At 39.4% G+C, this 16,654-nt stretch overlaps 1 protein-coding gene across 1 annotated transcript in view; it reads left to right on the top strand.

Moving 5' to 3' along the window:
• Positions 1-6,671, top strand: part of nrxn2b (neurexin 2b) — a 556,614-nt gene extending 549,943 nt beyond the window's left edge. The window contains exon 22 of the mRNA XM_040140983.1: positions 5,779-6,671. Coding sequence (XP_039996917.1) covers positions 5,779-6,671 — 893 coding nt within the window. The remainder of the gene's footprint in view (positions 1-5,778) is intronic.
• The last annotated feature ends 9,983 nt before the right edge of the window (positions 6,672-16,654 follow it).

The raw sequence follows: 16,654 nt of genomic DNA, 5'->3' as shown, positions 1-16,654 counted from the left end.
CCAGTGCTGTCTCTGTGCTATGATGCACTCTAGATCTGAAAATCCTCAGATAAACTATTATTATGTAGAAAGTTACACAACTGGTTGGCAACGGCTTTCTCAAGGATCTTAGAGAGAAACGGAAGGTTAAATATAGGTCTATAGCTGGCTAAAACATCTGGCTCAAGAGTAGGCTTTTTAATTACAGCTACTTTAAAAGACTGTGGTACATAGCCTTTTAATAAAGACAGGTTGATTATATCTAATAAAGAAGTGCTAACTAAGGGTAGAACTTCCTTAAGCAGCCTAGTTGGGATGGGGTCTAAGAGATAGGTTGATGATTTAGATGGAGACATTGTTGAGGTTAGTTGGCGAACGTCGATGGGAGAAAAACTGTCTCAGTATATATCAGGTTTTACAGCTGTTTCTAAGGTCCCTGTGTTTGACGATAAATCGGTGCCATTTGAGGGTAGGAGCTGGTGAATTTTGTCTCTAATAGAATTTTATCATTAAATGATAAAATAATAAAATTGTAAAAATAAGTCATTGACCTCTTGCACACATGTTCAATACAATGTTTCAAATTTAATATTTAATCTACAATAGGTCATAAGAATTTTGTATATGACACTTGGAGAATTTCGATCCCATTTATAAATATCTTAGATTCATCTTTGGAGTAGGATTTATTTTTTAATTAGCATTGAGAGTAAGCTTATTCAGTTGAAACCGCTAAAACAGCACACATTTCATCATTTATAAACTCTATTAGTTTTTTGAAGTCATCATGTGAGGCTATAAGATTAGTGTCAAATGCAAATAATATAGAGAGAAGATTTTTACAGGTCACAGTTAAGTTATTAATCTATATCAAAAATAGTGAATGGCCAAAAATAGAACCCTGGGGTACCCCGAAAAATATTTTTGACTTAGATATGCAACCATAAATGTATAAAAATTGCTCTCTATTAATTAAATAGTCAATAAGCCACTTGGGAACCAACATCATGCATGTCATATCTATTAAGTTTGTAAATAAGAGTTTTGATTGACAGTATCTAATGCATTGGTCAAATCTTAAAAAGATGTCAAAACACAATTTTTGGCTGGACCACAACAGTATGGCCAGCCCTAAAAACATTAATTTCTGACTGACTGACTGATGGATAAAGTTACACCACTGGTCAGCTGAATGCCATGTGACTACATGCTGAAGTTACAGTATTGGGACGTTGCTCTATCAAAATGAAAAGGCGCAAACTGTTTCAGGGGGGTGTTTACAGGCAGTGTTACCAACTTAACAGCCTTGTCCCTACATTTACTGACTTTTCACACCCTTTTGGTGACTTTTCTTCAAAAATTCAATTATTAAGATCACCTGATTTATAGAGTGGTGTATCTTTAGCAATTTTAAATCATGTGTGATAACAACAGATGGAAAAGATATAAAGATATAAACAAAAAATATGAGTTAGATGATCAATAATATAATCAATATTATGGAACTGCTTCTAATTCCATTATGTCCTTCGGCAGACTTTTTTAAATTCATAATTATACCATGCACTTCTTTAGCACTGGGTGGCTCAAAACTGCAGTAAAGGACCTTTAATTGGACTACATGGGCTCTAATCAGAATTGTTAATGGTTGATGCCAGAGACAAGCCAACCTTTACAAAAAAAAAACCACAACCTGTCACTGGGGTAATGAGGAGTACTCATCTCCTACACCTAAACAGGTACTCTGGAGTTTTGTTTTTTTGTCCTCTCAATTCAACAATTGATGTGACTCCAAGTAAACTTGATAGATTCTTTGGTAAATTTATCAGAAAAACATTTCTTTTTAGCTTTCCTTAATGAATGAGTACATTTATTTTTGTATTCCTTATAAGTTTCCATTTTTAAAGGGGTGGGACTTATAATAGCTTTCTTATACAGTAAGAAAGAATAGTTTACTTCTTATATGAGAGCATTTTTTAAATTCTCCATTAATCCAGGGCTTCCCTTTAGTAGAATCTTACATATCTTCTCAAAGAGAATTAAAGAGCACTAAAAATGTCAGCTTTTTCAATGTCTTGTAATTTGGAAAATTCTCTCCATGAAACACAATTAATCAAAGACTTGAATGACTCCATATTCTATTTGCAAAACTTGCGATATTTTGTTTTCACATGGACAGTGTTTTCAACATTTGATATGAATATTTCCTTTGGTATGAATTAACTGAAATACAGAAATATCAGTGGATCAATAATCCTGAAGTGATTTCTGACAAATTAAGTCTAGACAACTGATTAAGATGTTGTCAATAAGCTTAGCTTATTTATTATCAAGTAAGTACATTGAGACTCCACCTCCTTTGTTCTTTCTGCAGGAATATACATAATTTAATCATGACAAAGGATAAAGACATGTAATATCATCATTGAAAAACCATCACTGAAAATGAATACTTTAGAGTCGATAAATATTCTGTCAAATGATCATAGTGTTTAGGCAGACTAAGGATGTTTAAGTGCAGCGTAGAAAAGGCATTAAAACATCGATGATGATCATGTGATTGATTTTGTATGAAATTACTAGCTGATCATTGGTAGAGTATTGGCATGACAATTTAGCATTTTTAAAATTATCATGCATGAATTCATTGATTTAAACATCTTAAATTTGTAAAGTAAACAAATTTAAAAAATTAATTTGTTTTAAATGGATACACAAGAAGCAGAACATTTCTAGTTATGACGATGAGGGTAAACAACCGACTTATACTTCAAATAGGCAATAGTTCCTCTCAGTTATTCAGCTTGGTGTTGGGGCAGTGGATCCTTTACTTTTTTTGGTGGACACTTCGGGAGAAATCTTCATTGATAAAAAAGTTAGTATGAACATAGCCTGCACCAGTGTTAAAAAAAAAAACCTAACTATCCCATGCTCACTGGGGTTGACAGTGACAACCTCCTGCATCTTAGAAATCATTCAGTCTGTGGTTCTTGGCAGCTTTTCAGCTGAACATGTCAATGAACATACAAGATGTTTGTGACAACGTGCCCCCCCCACAACTGAACTTTCTCAGTCTGCCTCTGGGTGTTGACTGAACAATCAGAACTGCATACAGAGAAGAGGGTGCAGTCACAGGGAAGTGGAGAGCCAATTGAAGTTGTTGATTGGTTTAAACTATGGGTGCTGTAGGCTTGGGTCACACAACAGGAAATGAAAAGATGGTTCACTTGATAACTGCCTAGAGTTCTGAAATGTGGCTCATTCTGTGTATGAGGGCTGAGATTCATTATTTTTCTAGTAGCCATTGCCTGCCAGTCATATGGGATGATACCATAAGGCCTTCAGGCTTTGGCTGTAATAAGCATTAGAGTACAGCGGAATGATGTGAGTGATTTGTCATAGCGGTCCTTTACGTTTAACCCATTTCACAGTGCTCTCTAAAGCACTGTTATATGGGTATGTAAGGTAGACTTTAAGCAGAGAAACACAGTGTTACTGTTTCTGGAATGATTACACAAAGTGTTTACCATAACAAGACCATCCATTTACAATGTCAGCCACATGTACTGTAAGTGGGACGCAGTGAGTGGAGGAAACTTCTCAGTGATGGGTGGGCTGCACTCTGAGCAGCAGGTATAAAGCTTGAAATTGCACTTGCAGCATCTGTGCCACACCGACAGATGGCAAAGTAAAGATAGCAACACTACCGTCTCACCCTCTGTCTCACACATTTTTCCTGTATCTCCCAGGTCCAAAAAAAGGGTTTTTTTCTTTCTTCTGTGACTTTGACAAGTTATTTCACAAAAACAAAGATTTTTTTTTTTTAACGCACTAAACTTGTAAAATCCTACTTAGTGCAGCTCTTCTTTGTTCCTCAAATGTGCCACCACGCTCTGTTGTCCTCACAGCCTTCAAGGTGAAACACAGCCCTCAAACACAGAAAAGAAAGAAAATATAATAGAGGAAAAAAAACTTGATCATCACCATGGAAACTAGCCTTTCCAACACTAGCACTGAAATAATAAGTTAGTAATTCTTCACTCCTTCTTCTAAGTTTTTTTCCCTTTACAGCTCTCACATTTTGCTTCATTTCAAGGCCTGTTTCTGTCAAGTGTGTTGTTATATGCTGATATGTTGCAGTGGCTTTGTTAACTCAATGCATCACCCTTTGTAACAGAGCCTTTGCCATTCTTTGAGTGAAAATGTATGGTTGTGTAACTGACAAAGTTTGGGGGGCTCAGGGGTTTTTGAGAGTTGCTGAGCAGAATAAAGGCCACGGGGGAATTCTTACAGTCCCAAACCCCCCCTACACTTCCCCCATCAACCCTGAACTGCCTGACCCAACCCCTCTCCCACTGAGTCACTCTGATTTACCTTATCAAATGAACAAAGAGCCAGAGTCATGATTTTATGCTGGTGATGTTGGCATTTCTTTGGTCATGTTTTTGCTGTTACCTTCCCTTTTTCTCCCCCCAAGATGTGCCATAATCTATTCCCCCCTATCATGTTTTTCAATTGTTTCCTTGACTGTGTCCCTAACACATTTGCAAGACTGAAAAGAAAATTGCTATGAAGTAAAATGTAGTGTATAAATAGAATGTTACTGATATTCTGCAATGTTCTGTTAACATAACATATCCACAATATGTTTAACATTAACCCCAGCTGGGCTTCCAGCCACTGATAGAATTGCTCCTGAATGAATGCAACTTTTTACAAATGACTTTATTTTACACCCAAAAATCTTTATCTAATTTGGGTGTTCATTTCACAGAGGGGTAAAATCAGATTACATAACTGAAGCTTCACAACAAATTCTGGCTCATTTAGATGATTATTTAACTGTTAACTGGTGTTGGTGGCTGTTTAAGAGGAATGTGACTGCCCCATGTTTATGTGTGGTGTTTGGGAGGGAAGTGGGCATGAGGGACTCAGAAGAAAAGGGAGCAGTAGTATTTAATACCGTACTGAGAGTTTGGGTGATAAAGTAGGGGCATCAGTTTCCTGCAGCCGCTCCTGAGGGTTTGCATACAGATTAAGCCAATTTAGAAATGAGCCATAGAAACCCCCATGCCCAAAGGGAGAAAATGGGATTGAGCCAATTCTTCATAAGAAATTGACGAAAAAAAATACATTGAATAATTCAACAATACATTTTTTTACATAATGATTATTTTTCACCCAGTAAAGTAACAAAAGAAGAAAGAGGAGTTAAAGAAGGGGGGGGGAGTTGTTTATCACTATCCGAGAACAATCTTACACAGCTTCTTTTTGTAATTTTTTTTTTCATGCAAAAATCATGCGGCCAATTTGTTGATGTAAGTGACCTGAACCTCGTGGTTTGCTATCTTATTTAACCAATCACAGCAGAAACATCTGAGCGTTAGTGTAGTAAGCATAGGTAAGACTAGAAAGTTAGCAGTGAAGGATAGGCTGTGTAGTACAATAGATGTTAAGTTGTTGAGTGTAATTTGTAGTCTACTTTTATCCTGTATTAGCGATGTAACATGTAGGTCTATTGAGTATAGGGAGTTAGGTCAGAGCAGTCAGTAACAAGTTCAGGATAGAATATTTTCTTTACATTTTGTAATTTCAGTTCAGAGTTAGTCAGCATATTAACTTTTAAATAGAACAGACTAACTAAACTTATATAACTAACCTCATGTTAAGTTTTAGTGCTGTTCTAATACTGGTGTTGCTGTATTCAATTGAAATGTTTTTCTTTTGTTGACTGGAGGTGGTCTTTCTCTCGGGTGGTCTCTGACACTCTTTTCCTCCATTGTCTCTTTCTTGTCCTAGGAGGTGAATTAGTGTTGCCCATAATAACGGTGGACTCGCTAGACCCCCCATCCATCGCCACCCGCTACCCAGTAATCCCCCCGCCCCCCACAACCTACCGCCCTTTCCTCACCCTGCTCGAAACCACCAAAGAGTCCCTCCCCTTGCCCAATGGCCGGCCCCCATGCCCCCTGGACCAGGAGGACTGCGAGGAGACCATCGACATGTCGGCGTACGCCTCGGGGGAGATGACAGAGTCGGATGACGAGGACTATTACAAAAACTCCCCCCTGGTCACCGACAGGACTGTCCTCCCTCCTCCCCCGGCCGTCGAGGGCGGCGTCCAGAACCCCCGAGACCGCCATTTCTCCCGCTTTCCCAACTCCCAGCACCCACCTCTCTCCTCCACCCCCACGGCCAACCCTGACCAGCTCAGCCCGCGCATCAAGCCGGCCCCTGGCGGTAGCAGTAGTAACAACAACAACATCCCTGCCGGGAAAATGAACACCCGGGACCAGGTGCTGCTGCCGCCAGCCCACCCCTCATCAGACCCAGGCCACCGTAGAGTCCCAGGAATAACATACCCCCCAAATTTCCCCCATGTTCCCACTCCAGATCCCACATCTCCTGAGAGAGGGCTCCCTGGCGCTGTGGAGGTGCAGCAGTCCAGCAGCACCACAGGAATGGTAGTGGGCATTGTGGCAGCGGCCGCCCTCTGCATCCTCATCCTGCTCTACGCCATGTACAAGTACCGCAACCGTGATGAGGGCTCCTACCAAGTGGACCAGAGCCGCAACTATATCAGCAATTCAGCCACACAGAGCAACGGAGCCCTGGTGAAGGAGAAACAGCCCACCACTGCCAAGACAGTCACCAAGAACAAGAAGAACAAAGACAAAGAGTACTACGTCTGAGGGAGCACCGCCCTGACACACAGAGACAGACTGCAGACGTACTTAGAGAAGGAAAGAGACAAGAGAGAGAAAGAGAGAGGGGGGGAGGGAGGGAGAAAAGGCAGTATATGGAAAATTGAGAACATAATAGAGGGTAATTCATTTTAAAACTCAGTATTGTCAGGTGACCATACACGGTAGCAATTCCAGTCTAATCAGAGGGAGGCAGCAAAAAAGATGCCAAGGTGACATCATGGTTGTCACACCTTCCAGCACTGCTTTGATTGATTTGACTTGTTATTAGTGTGGATTTAAGGAGAGGCTATTACACCTCAGATCTCAACATATACTGTGCCAACATCCATGTACCAAATGCTGATAAAACAGTGATTTATGGGTTAGTATGTGACAGGTTATTTAATATCTTGAGTACAGTAGGAAAACGCCACCATCAGTATTTGTGTTAGGGTCTATACTTAATTCTGAGGTGAGCTTGTGGTGTAAGGCGTCACCTTAGACAGTATCAACATATTTTCCAACTAGGCTTGAATTAGCAACTCGGCATCCCTCTTTAAAATCCATATACTGCCAGCTTACAGAAACACTGCTCCAGCTCTCCCACCTCGTAAGCGTTCGACATCTCTGCTCCCGCACCTATCATCAGATCTCTCTCTCTCTTCCTCTCATTTGCTCGTGCACTGTTTCTCTCCTTGTCTACGGTGTTCAGCAGCCGATGCAACGAAAACTCTGACGTGTTTCAAGCATGTAGTATTCATTTACGAAAAAGAGATTAAAAAGTTTTTCTTTCTGTGGAGTTTAAAAAACAAAAAATATGACAATGATTGATGATCATAACAACGTTAAACGTAGCAACTATGTGAGTTACCACCGCTCCAACCTAATGGATGCTAACTTGTACGTTTAGCCGCCAAAAACTTGTCGAGGCCAAAACCCCTTGGTCGTCCTTTGTTCCAGCAGATATGTGTCATGTGTTTCTGGGGCTCCAAAGTGCCCCCTAGTGGGCCAGCAGAGAAACTGTCACATCCTTACAGTTAATCACCGAAAAACAGAAAAAACCTCCAGCAAGCAACATGAACTCTGTTCTATATAACTATAAATATATGTATAGACGTTGCAGAAACCTACGGACCTAAACCGTTAGCGAGCAGAAAAGTGAAAGTTTGCTGATAATGCGCAGCGAAGGTGGACTTTAGGATTTTTGACGTCAGAACAGTTTCACCACCAAACCCCTGTTCCCCCGCCCACCCCCCACCCCCCTTATGAAGAGGATGGCTGATGCAATGCCTTGCTGCAAGACTCAGTCATTTTGGTTTGCTCTCTTCTTTTTTTATTTGATTGTTTTCTCTGGAGAAATGAGAGGCATTCTAGGGAAATTCTGAAATCATTCTTGCTGGAGTTCCACTGTGGAGAGAAATACCTTGCAGCTGAAAAAGCAACTGTGTCTTTCGCCCCTCTCTAGCCTGACTGGACTGATGGCAGCCAATGGGCAAACAAACTTTGTGGGAAGAGCACACAAATGAGAAGGAGAACGGCAGTTCCCTGGAAGATGTACAACAGAACTCTAGTATTCCAATTTTCTCAACTCTATTAAAAAAAGAAAACTGTACCATGAAAAGAAAAGAAAAATCCAGAAAAAAGTTTGTGAAATGTCTAAATATTTGACTCTCATCCCATTACTAAGAGAAATGTGTTTTCCCTACTATCATTCCTGTTTGGAGAAAAAAAATGTCTATGATTCTGGGAAACTGAAATTTCTTTGTATTTTCTTTTGGTAAATGATCAAATGAAACCACACATTCTCCTTTTCCAGGGGAGAACAGTTCCTCTCCTTTTATTCCATCTCCCATCTGTCATTTTCAATCTTTTTTTTTGTCCTGCATCTATTCCTTTTTCTCTGATTCGCAGATTGTATGTCTTCATACCCTGTGGAGAAAGCAGGCTCTAACATCCTCAATTTTTTTTTAAAATTTGTTTTATATCTATTTCTGTCTACAGTATATGGCTAGAGACAAGATGGCAGCCATTTCATTTGACAGGCTCCATTGATTCACTCTCCTGCCACGTTTGTCTGGTTTATCTCTTTCTCCATTCCAAGCATACTCCTCCCAGTATCTTCCTGTTCTTTCTAAATGTTATTGTAAAGTGTTCCAGTGAGATGACTCTAAATATGTGTACATTAACAGAGGGAATACACTTGGTTATATACTTCTTACTCCCTGTGTTCTGTGGTCTCTTTATCGTCTCCTTGCCTTTCAGTCTGATTTTATTTTTACCCCATCACATATGCAGTGTATTTGGACACTTACATGACACTCACAACGTCAAACTAATTTTAAAGAATTTGTAATCACATTCAGTTCTCTATATCATATCACCACAGGTGCATACAGGTGTTCTAGAAACGACGGGAAGAAAGTTATTGGAGTTTGGTCTGTGCATTGCAGCAAAAAAGATGCTCTCTTTTAAGTCCAGAACTTGCCCAAGAAACATCAGGTTTTTTGAGTTTTCTTCAGTATTAAAGTAATCCAGTGATAGTTGTCTGTATATCCACTGGATATGTAGGATAAAAAAAAAAGAGGCTCGAGTTGTAGCATCATTCACCAACTCTTACACTTACACTTCCTGTTAGCGTAGAGCATGGGGACGTACTGTAGTTGCTATAATTTGCCTGAGGGGGGCCCATAGTGTCAGATTCTTAAAACCCCTGTTGTAGAGTATTGCAGAGCAGACTTTTCAACCACTTACCACAACAGAAAGGTCTGGAGCTGGCTGTGAACTGAAACGAAGAAAAAACGTCAACCACCAGTCATGCAGTAAACAATATACAGTATGTTATAATTTTATGACCCATCAAGGTGTTGCATACAATATCTTCATGTAGACAGATGTTCAGTCATTAGTGTTATTCTACGGTTTAAAAACCACAAACACATCCAACTTTAATTGCACTGACTGAACACATGTCAAGCCCTAACGTACATTTCTTAATCTTAGGTTTTGCTGTTTTATTTCACACACATATTACTTTCAGCTGAAAAAAAATTGTATGAAACTACTTTTGATGACTTTTAATGTACCTGACTTTTTTCCATGAGGTTTTTGGGACATTCACATGCAAAACTATCATCAGTTACAATTGAGTCTTCATGAACAGCCTTCTTCCTAAAGACCTTTCACATAGTGAAAGACAAATCATCACAAGTAGCCACTCAGCTAGGTGAAGATGTTTAAAAACCGTCGTGAAGGCATGCTAACGCTCCAAACTTTAGAGAGCAATCATACCACTATCCAACACGTCTCCAATTAGGAACAGCAGGCACAGCGACTTTACTCCTGTTTGAGACTGGTTTTTGAAAGTCAGAGGCTGAGGTAAGGGCTCTAATGTCTTACTGTTGATTTATTCAAACCATTATAGATTTAAAACTGATTGTACTCTAAGGAGCTATGACATTCTCCAAACTCTATTTGATCATGTAAATTGTAAGACTCCACGGACATAAATTGTACTATCTAGGTCTACTGTCATTGCTTGATGAGGTATAAATTAAATTAATAACTTACAATAAAATAATACATAAGCCTTGTACTAAAATATGACAAAAAATTTACTTTACGGTCTGCAAATCTCTCCGAAGTTGAGCTAAGTTAGGGCCACAATTTGAGAATTTATGGTACTCACACACTTTTGACAGAGCCCAGCCATATAATTTTCAGTCCACTAGTTTTCCATCGGACCAGTAAAACGATGAGAGGTGGGAAATTGAGTAGCTGTGTCTCTTGGTGAGTGACACTGGATAATTTTACATACTTTGGATGGAATTAGCAAACATTATCAGCAAGGACTTACCATACAATTTTGATGCTTCCCTCAAGATGAATCTGTGGAAGCAGAGGCTGCAGCACATCACTTTCACATGGTCCTCTGTAACACAAAGAGAGAGGGAGTGGGTTAGCTAGCTATGTTTAGGCCTAACTCTGCCTTTCCTGTATCAGAAAGCTACTTTAGCCTAGATACATCATCATGCCAATCTATGATCCTGATCCAGATCACATTCAGCTCAGAGGATTTTTTTTGCCAATACTTATTAATATGACACTTACACACAGTAACTTTTACACACGTGCCACAAAGTTAATCCACAGTTTGATTACCAATTTCATTTGTCAAACCTCAGGTGAACTTTAACTTATTGTATACTTCTTGCCATATTATTGTCTTGAATCTGTGATCTTGAAAGTAACAAGACGACAGAGTCTACAGCCATGCTAGCAGCTCTATGAGGCTTTATTTAGGAACAGTGGCGCGTTGAGCTAAACGCTACCATTAGAATACTAACATGCCAATGTTTAGCAGGTATAATGTTAACCATGTTCATCTTCTTTGTTTAGAATGTTAGCATGTTAACACTTGCAAATTAGCACTAAATACAAAGTACAGCTGAGGCTGATGGGAATGTTGTTAGTGTTAATTGGTAGGAGTGTACAGTCACAATGACAGCCATCCATTGTGCAGTATGTGTGTCTGTTTGCTGTTCTTCTGTTGAAATGGTAGTGTATCTTGGTTGGAGCAGAGCCTCGCCATCTTGTGCACCACCTGGCACACTATGCATGCATGAACATTAAGAAGACCCTCACTGCATTAGAGGAATGAGCCATATCTTTGCCTAATCTGCTCAACAACACAGCAAACTAAGCATAACAAAGTGGTCCAAACCTTGTTGAGATTATTCGCAGCCAGCACTCTACACAACCAGAGGATTTATATTCATGATGGGCTAATAGGGCAGCCAATTCAATTAATGCACTTCCATACACAGCACTTAAACACCTGATTCCACTGACAGACCAATTAAAAAGCAGATTTTAATGTTCTTTCCATTCGAGTAGTGAACTGTAGTATTCCACCTGTCCACACTACACATTTTAAACAGATGGAAATGATTACCGATGCATTAAAAATATATTATAGGAAAATACACAAGCATGACTGAGGAGGGCAGGGAGGACTGAGTGGGCACAGGTAAATGCAGAGACAAGGCAGGACTTTGGAAAAATGAAGTGATCTTTAATACTGCAGCAGAAATTTGGCAAAAACAAAAACAAAAGCACAAGACGGTGCCAAAGTTAAATCAGTTACCACCACTGAGTTAGAGTCCACACCTCTCATGTGCTTTAGTTTGCATCTTGGCTGTCTAAAGTCTCCACTTTTGCACCCGATGCAGGTCTTGCTCCCTAAGCTGTCAGGCCCCATTCAGATCCAGCTTCAGCCTGCTCATTTCAAAATATTCTCTTAAATTTAAAGAGCGCATGCTTATGGAGCAGCTAGTCTCACTCTGGACGTTTGTTGACTTGATTGGCTGGATGAGTGAAAACACATCCGTGAGAATTGTTTGGTTGTTTAGTGCCACAAACATAAGTTGGAGGACCATTACATCACTTGTAATGCAAATGGTTTTCTTTAAAGAGGAAGAGGTATAGTACAAGCTGCAAAAGAGGCAGTGGTAGAGATAAATGTTACATGCTGCCCTAAACCGCTGGTATTCACTGAAGGCAATGAGGCCCCTGTCACAGATTTTCAAAAGCCTTTTCTTAGAGACAAAGGCAACTGGTTTGCTGCTGAACGCTGACAAAATGGAATAAAAAATGTCACATTAATTACAGAGTAAATGTATAGCGTCATGGGTGCAGTATTTTAGCCATAACAGTAAGTTCTCTTGCAAGGTGGCGGCATTCTTAACATTCCTTGCATTGATTCAAGCCAGATCCAAATTCATATAAAATGCCAAAGTGAAATTTGAAACTTTTGGGGTCTGTTCAAGAAGTAAGAAAACTTCATTCAAAATCCCACTGACATTTCTAATAATTTAAATAACTAAAACCCAACCTTGGAGGATAGCCTTACTCGACAGTACGTCATGTGTTTCAGTCATGTTTACATAAGGATGGTCTTTTTTTTTCTAGATCTAACTTTTTCTAGATTTAACAATCTAATATCATTGTTTATTCAATATTTCTGTTTTGTAGCAGCCTTTAACCAACACAACCACCCATTAGCCCTATACCATCGCAGGTAAAAAGTCATGGCTCAACTAACAGCCCAGTCCCTGGGTGTGTCTAGGAGTCGCGGCGAGCTCAGGTATGTCCATAGCAGCACTGAGAGGACAGAGTGCTTTATAAACAGCAGAGATTGAAAAAAAAAAAAAGGAAAGGAAAGAAAAACTTTTATAGAGGAGAGCTTTGGTGAATTTTATTGATATGGACCAGAGGGGTATGGTGTTCTAAAAGCAACAGGACGACAACAGAAAGTTAGTAGTTATTGTAGTTTTTGCTGTTGATTTGGCCTGCTCACCAACACGGTAAACAGTTCCACGTAATTTTAAAACAGTTTCTCTATTACATACAGTAGTTTATCAAGCAGAGAGAGCTGATAAGTTTAATTTTCAACTGCAAAATGTCCTACACAGTACATATTTAGGTCACAATTCTTATAAAAAACTAACTTAATAGAATCATGAAAACATGCCTGATATTTAAAATTCCCAGATATATTAGTCTCAAAAATCCAGTATGGGTCTGGTTGTGTTAATAACCACATACACATAAACACAAAAACCAATATTGTATAAAAGTTGGTCCCACCTTCTTAAAACTTCTGGTTGCACTGACGGAAATGTCAAAATTAAAAATTCAGATTAATCACAGATTAATCACGAAAAAGAAAATCCAACAAGTTATTTATCAGCAAATGTTCAACAGCCACAAGGGGACACTAGTCCATAGCTGCCCATCATTCACCACCACCCAAAAGACTTCCTGTATCCCATCAAGTTGTAGACTCAGCATTAATATTCAGGTATCAAGTCGCTCAGAGCTTTGCAAAGTTCTAAAAATCTAATTTCATGGGTGGAAAAATGGCTCAACACGCCAACTACTGTTTTATATCATCCTGAATCTTGCAAGGCCAATTGCTGACATAGAGTCACCCTTTCGGGACTTATTTACGTCATGAAATTTATATTTAAAAAATATATAATTCGAGATGGACGGCCCACCTCCCCCAGCACCCGTCGTTGAGTGGTAGTCTGTGAAAACGCACTCATTTTCAAATATATTGATCGAGACTTATCATTCACTGGAGTTTACGCCATTTTTTGCTCAGCCTCTACTTAGTATTTTTAACGGTTTTGACTTGTGATTTTGACAGCTGTAGAAGCACCAGACTTCTACAGCCTTCATTCTTTCCCTTCAGACCCGCATATGGATCAGCAATGGTTGCAGATCGAAGCAGGTCCCTCAATAGCAACATACTGCTATGTACATTTGCAATCAGCATCTTTCACGAGACGCTGTTCTAACTACATGCTTGACTCCCAACAGCTTCGGCTTCAGGTATTACTGGGGCTGTGTTGCTCTCCATTTTTCTCTGGCCTGGGGATGTCACTGAGCAACTCCTGCCTCACACATCCACGCCCCTGTCCCCCTCTCAGCCCCTTGCCCACTTTTTAGCATTTGTCAAAATTATGGAGTGGTTGGAGTTAGGCTCAGAGCTGGGGATGAAGTTACACAACAGCTTAAAGTTGAACAAAGATTGAGAGTAGTCTTGTTAATTATGTGCAAGGCCAATCAAGAACATACTAGTGAATGTAAATGTATTGTGTCATTGATACAGTGATGGTACTCTAACAACACTTGATGGTGCAACAAGTTTTTCCAGGGAAGAAATAGTAAGCCACATTTTTGGCACAAAAAGTGTCTTGCAGCTGCTTTGCACGCTGGTAGATTGAGTCTGCTGTTGGCAGAGAATCTCTTCCTTTTCTACAACCAATTATCACCTGTCTGACTGATGAACATTGCGGCAAAACAGAATCACTGACACCAAACTGCTGAAAACATCAACTTCAGGGTGGAACTTTCCGTCAAGTCTATATCCATAAATCCATCATCCTGTTAATAATGTAATCACCAAGCAGTTTAAACAAATTACAGACATTGTTTAAAACCAATTTGTTCCATCATCTCTCATTGTGATAAATGTGAGCGGTGTAAGTTTTTTTACACCCCCTATCTCCCAAGGATGATAAGATTCCGCCGTAATCAAGTTAAAAACAGTGACTCAAAAGTCTACGCAGCATTCCCTCCACAGGGATTGTATTAGCACAAACACAGAGAGACAGTATCAAATCAAAAGGCCTGTTTTGTTAACCTGGAGCAGAGGTTAGTAAAGGTAAGGAAGGAAAGAAGAACAAGATTTCTCTGCTCCAATTTGTGTGGTATTTCCTCCCTATTTCATCATCCAATCTTCTATCCAACTTTGAGATGTACCCCATGGCCACATATCCCCTATTACTCACCAATCTGTAAAATATGATGTGCACAAATGCATGCATCACACTACAAATAGACATCTGAGATATTCCGAGACTAAACTTGTTGACCTCCTCACCCTCACTGCTCCTCCTACAGAGAGAGCTTTGTTTCTGCCCTACTCTGCTCGACATTCATCAACTTAATTAAGTAAAAAGCCAAAAACAAATCTGTGGCATCATTTCCCCACTGGCAAAAAGCTTTGCTGCAAACATGCATGAGAACTTGGCTATCATAAGAAATAGGACATTTCTGGTTAGACAGACAATCAGCAATGACAACCATCTCAGCAGCCACCCCTGCCGTGCAAATTATCAGCATTGTGCTTGGGTGTGTGTGTGTTTTTGCATATGTGAGTGCATGTGAGCATCAGAGAAGGCGATGCAGCTTCAGACTCAATTTATTTATTTGGTGTCTGAGCAAAAGCTCAAATGGGCTGTGAGATGCCTTTGTGTGTATGTGTTGTTGCGTGTTTAATCGTGTGTGTGATCATGCACCCCAAAGCAGCGTTTATGACAGAGGGAGGCTCCCGCGGAGCAGACTTTGAAGTCCCCAGAGACAACCAGGAAGGTAATCCTCACACTCTGTCACCTGGCTTAGTATACAGCCACTTGGAAAAATATGTTAAAAGCAAGTCTACACACAGAGACTGCAGAGTGAACACTGCTACATTTCAAAGACTACAACCCTAAGAAACTACAAGACTGATGCTGAGTTGACTTAACTTGAGAAACAGACATTAAAAGTAGGCTGTGGTGTTGCTGACCACTAATGGTGCTAGGGAGCAATGTTTATATCATTGCGTCCTCTTTCTGTATCTCATGCACACATATTCCAATGGATTTTACAATACTCCACTCAACGGTTGATGGCAATAACACACCAAGAAAAGTAGAAAAATGCTGGCGAAAGACAGGGAAGAGGATTTCTAGCTAGCAAACATAGGTGTGTTCAAAGCAGGTATCAGAATATTTTTTTTAAAAATCTGCTTTCCAAATCTTTTGTAAGTAAGGAATTAAATTTAACACATTTGTCGGGCCTCGGTAATATACACAATGCGCTTCGGTGAAAAACACTGGATGTAACCATAACTGTTTGCAATAAAACAGACCTTCACTTTTCATCTTTAAACAACATATAAAACAGCTAACATCAGCCAAACAAGCTAAAGTTTCTTGTTAGTGCAACATTTCAAATGTTAGTTCACAAGTTTTGTATTCAGAAGCACATTTGACACTCAGTAACCAAAAACCCCTATATATACAATTTACAATGTATAAAACGCACAAATAGCAAATCCTCATATCTGACAAACTTAGACCAGAAAATATTTGGAATTTTTCCTTAAATAACAAACAATTACTCAGTTCGCAAAATAGTTGTTTAACTTTCTGTCGATTGACTAATCCAATAATAGATTAATGGTTTCAGTACAAATTGCATCTTATCTTATGTATTTGTTACCTACAGCAATACGTATTTGTGAATTTAACATTGCAAAGTGTTGGATATATTCATTCAGAACAGGTAAAATGCTTGTGGGTCATCAAAATCTAAATTTTGGGCTCTTAACTAATTGGTAATATTTGCTAGCAACATTACCAATTCGCCATTCTGCA

Source organism: Xiphias gladius, chromosome 12 (genome assembly GCF_016859285.1).
Source record: "Xiphias gladius isolate SHS-SW01 ecotype Sanya breed wild chromosome 12, ASM1685928v1, whole genome shotgun sequence".
NCBI classification, from domain to species: domain Eukaryota; kingdom Metazoa; phylum Chordata; class Actinopteri; order Istiophoriformes; family Xiphiidae; genus Xiphias; species Xiphias gladius.
This window is presented reverse-complemented; position numbering and strand designations above follow the sequence as displayed.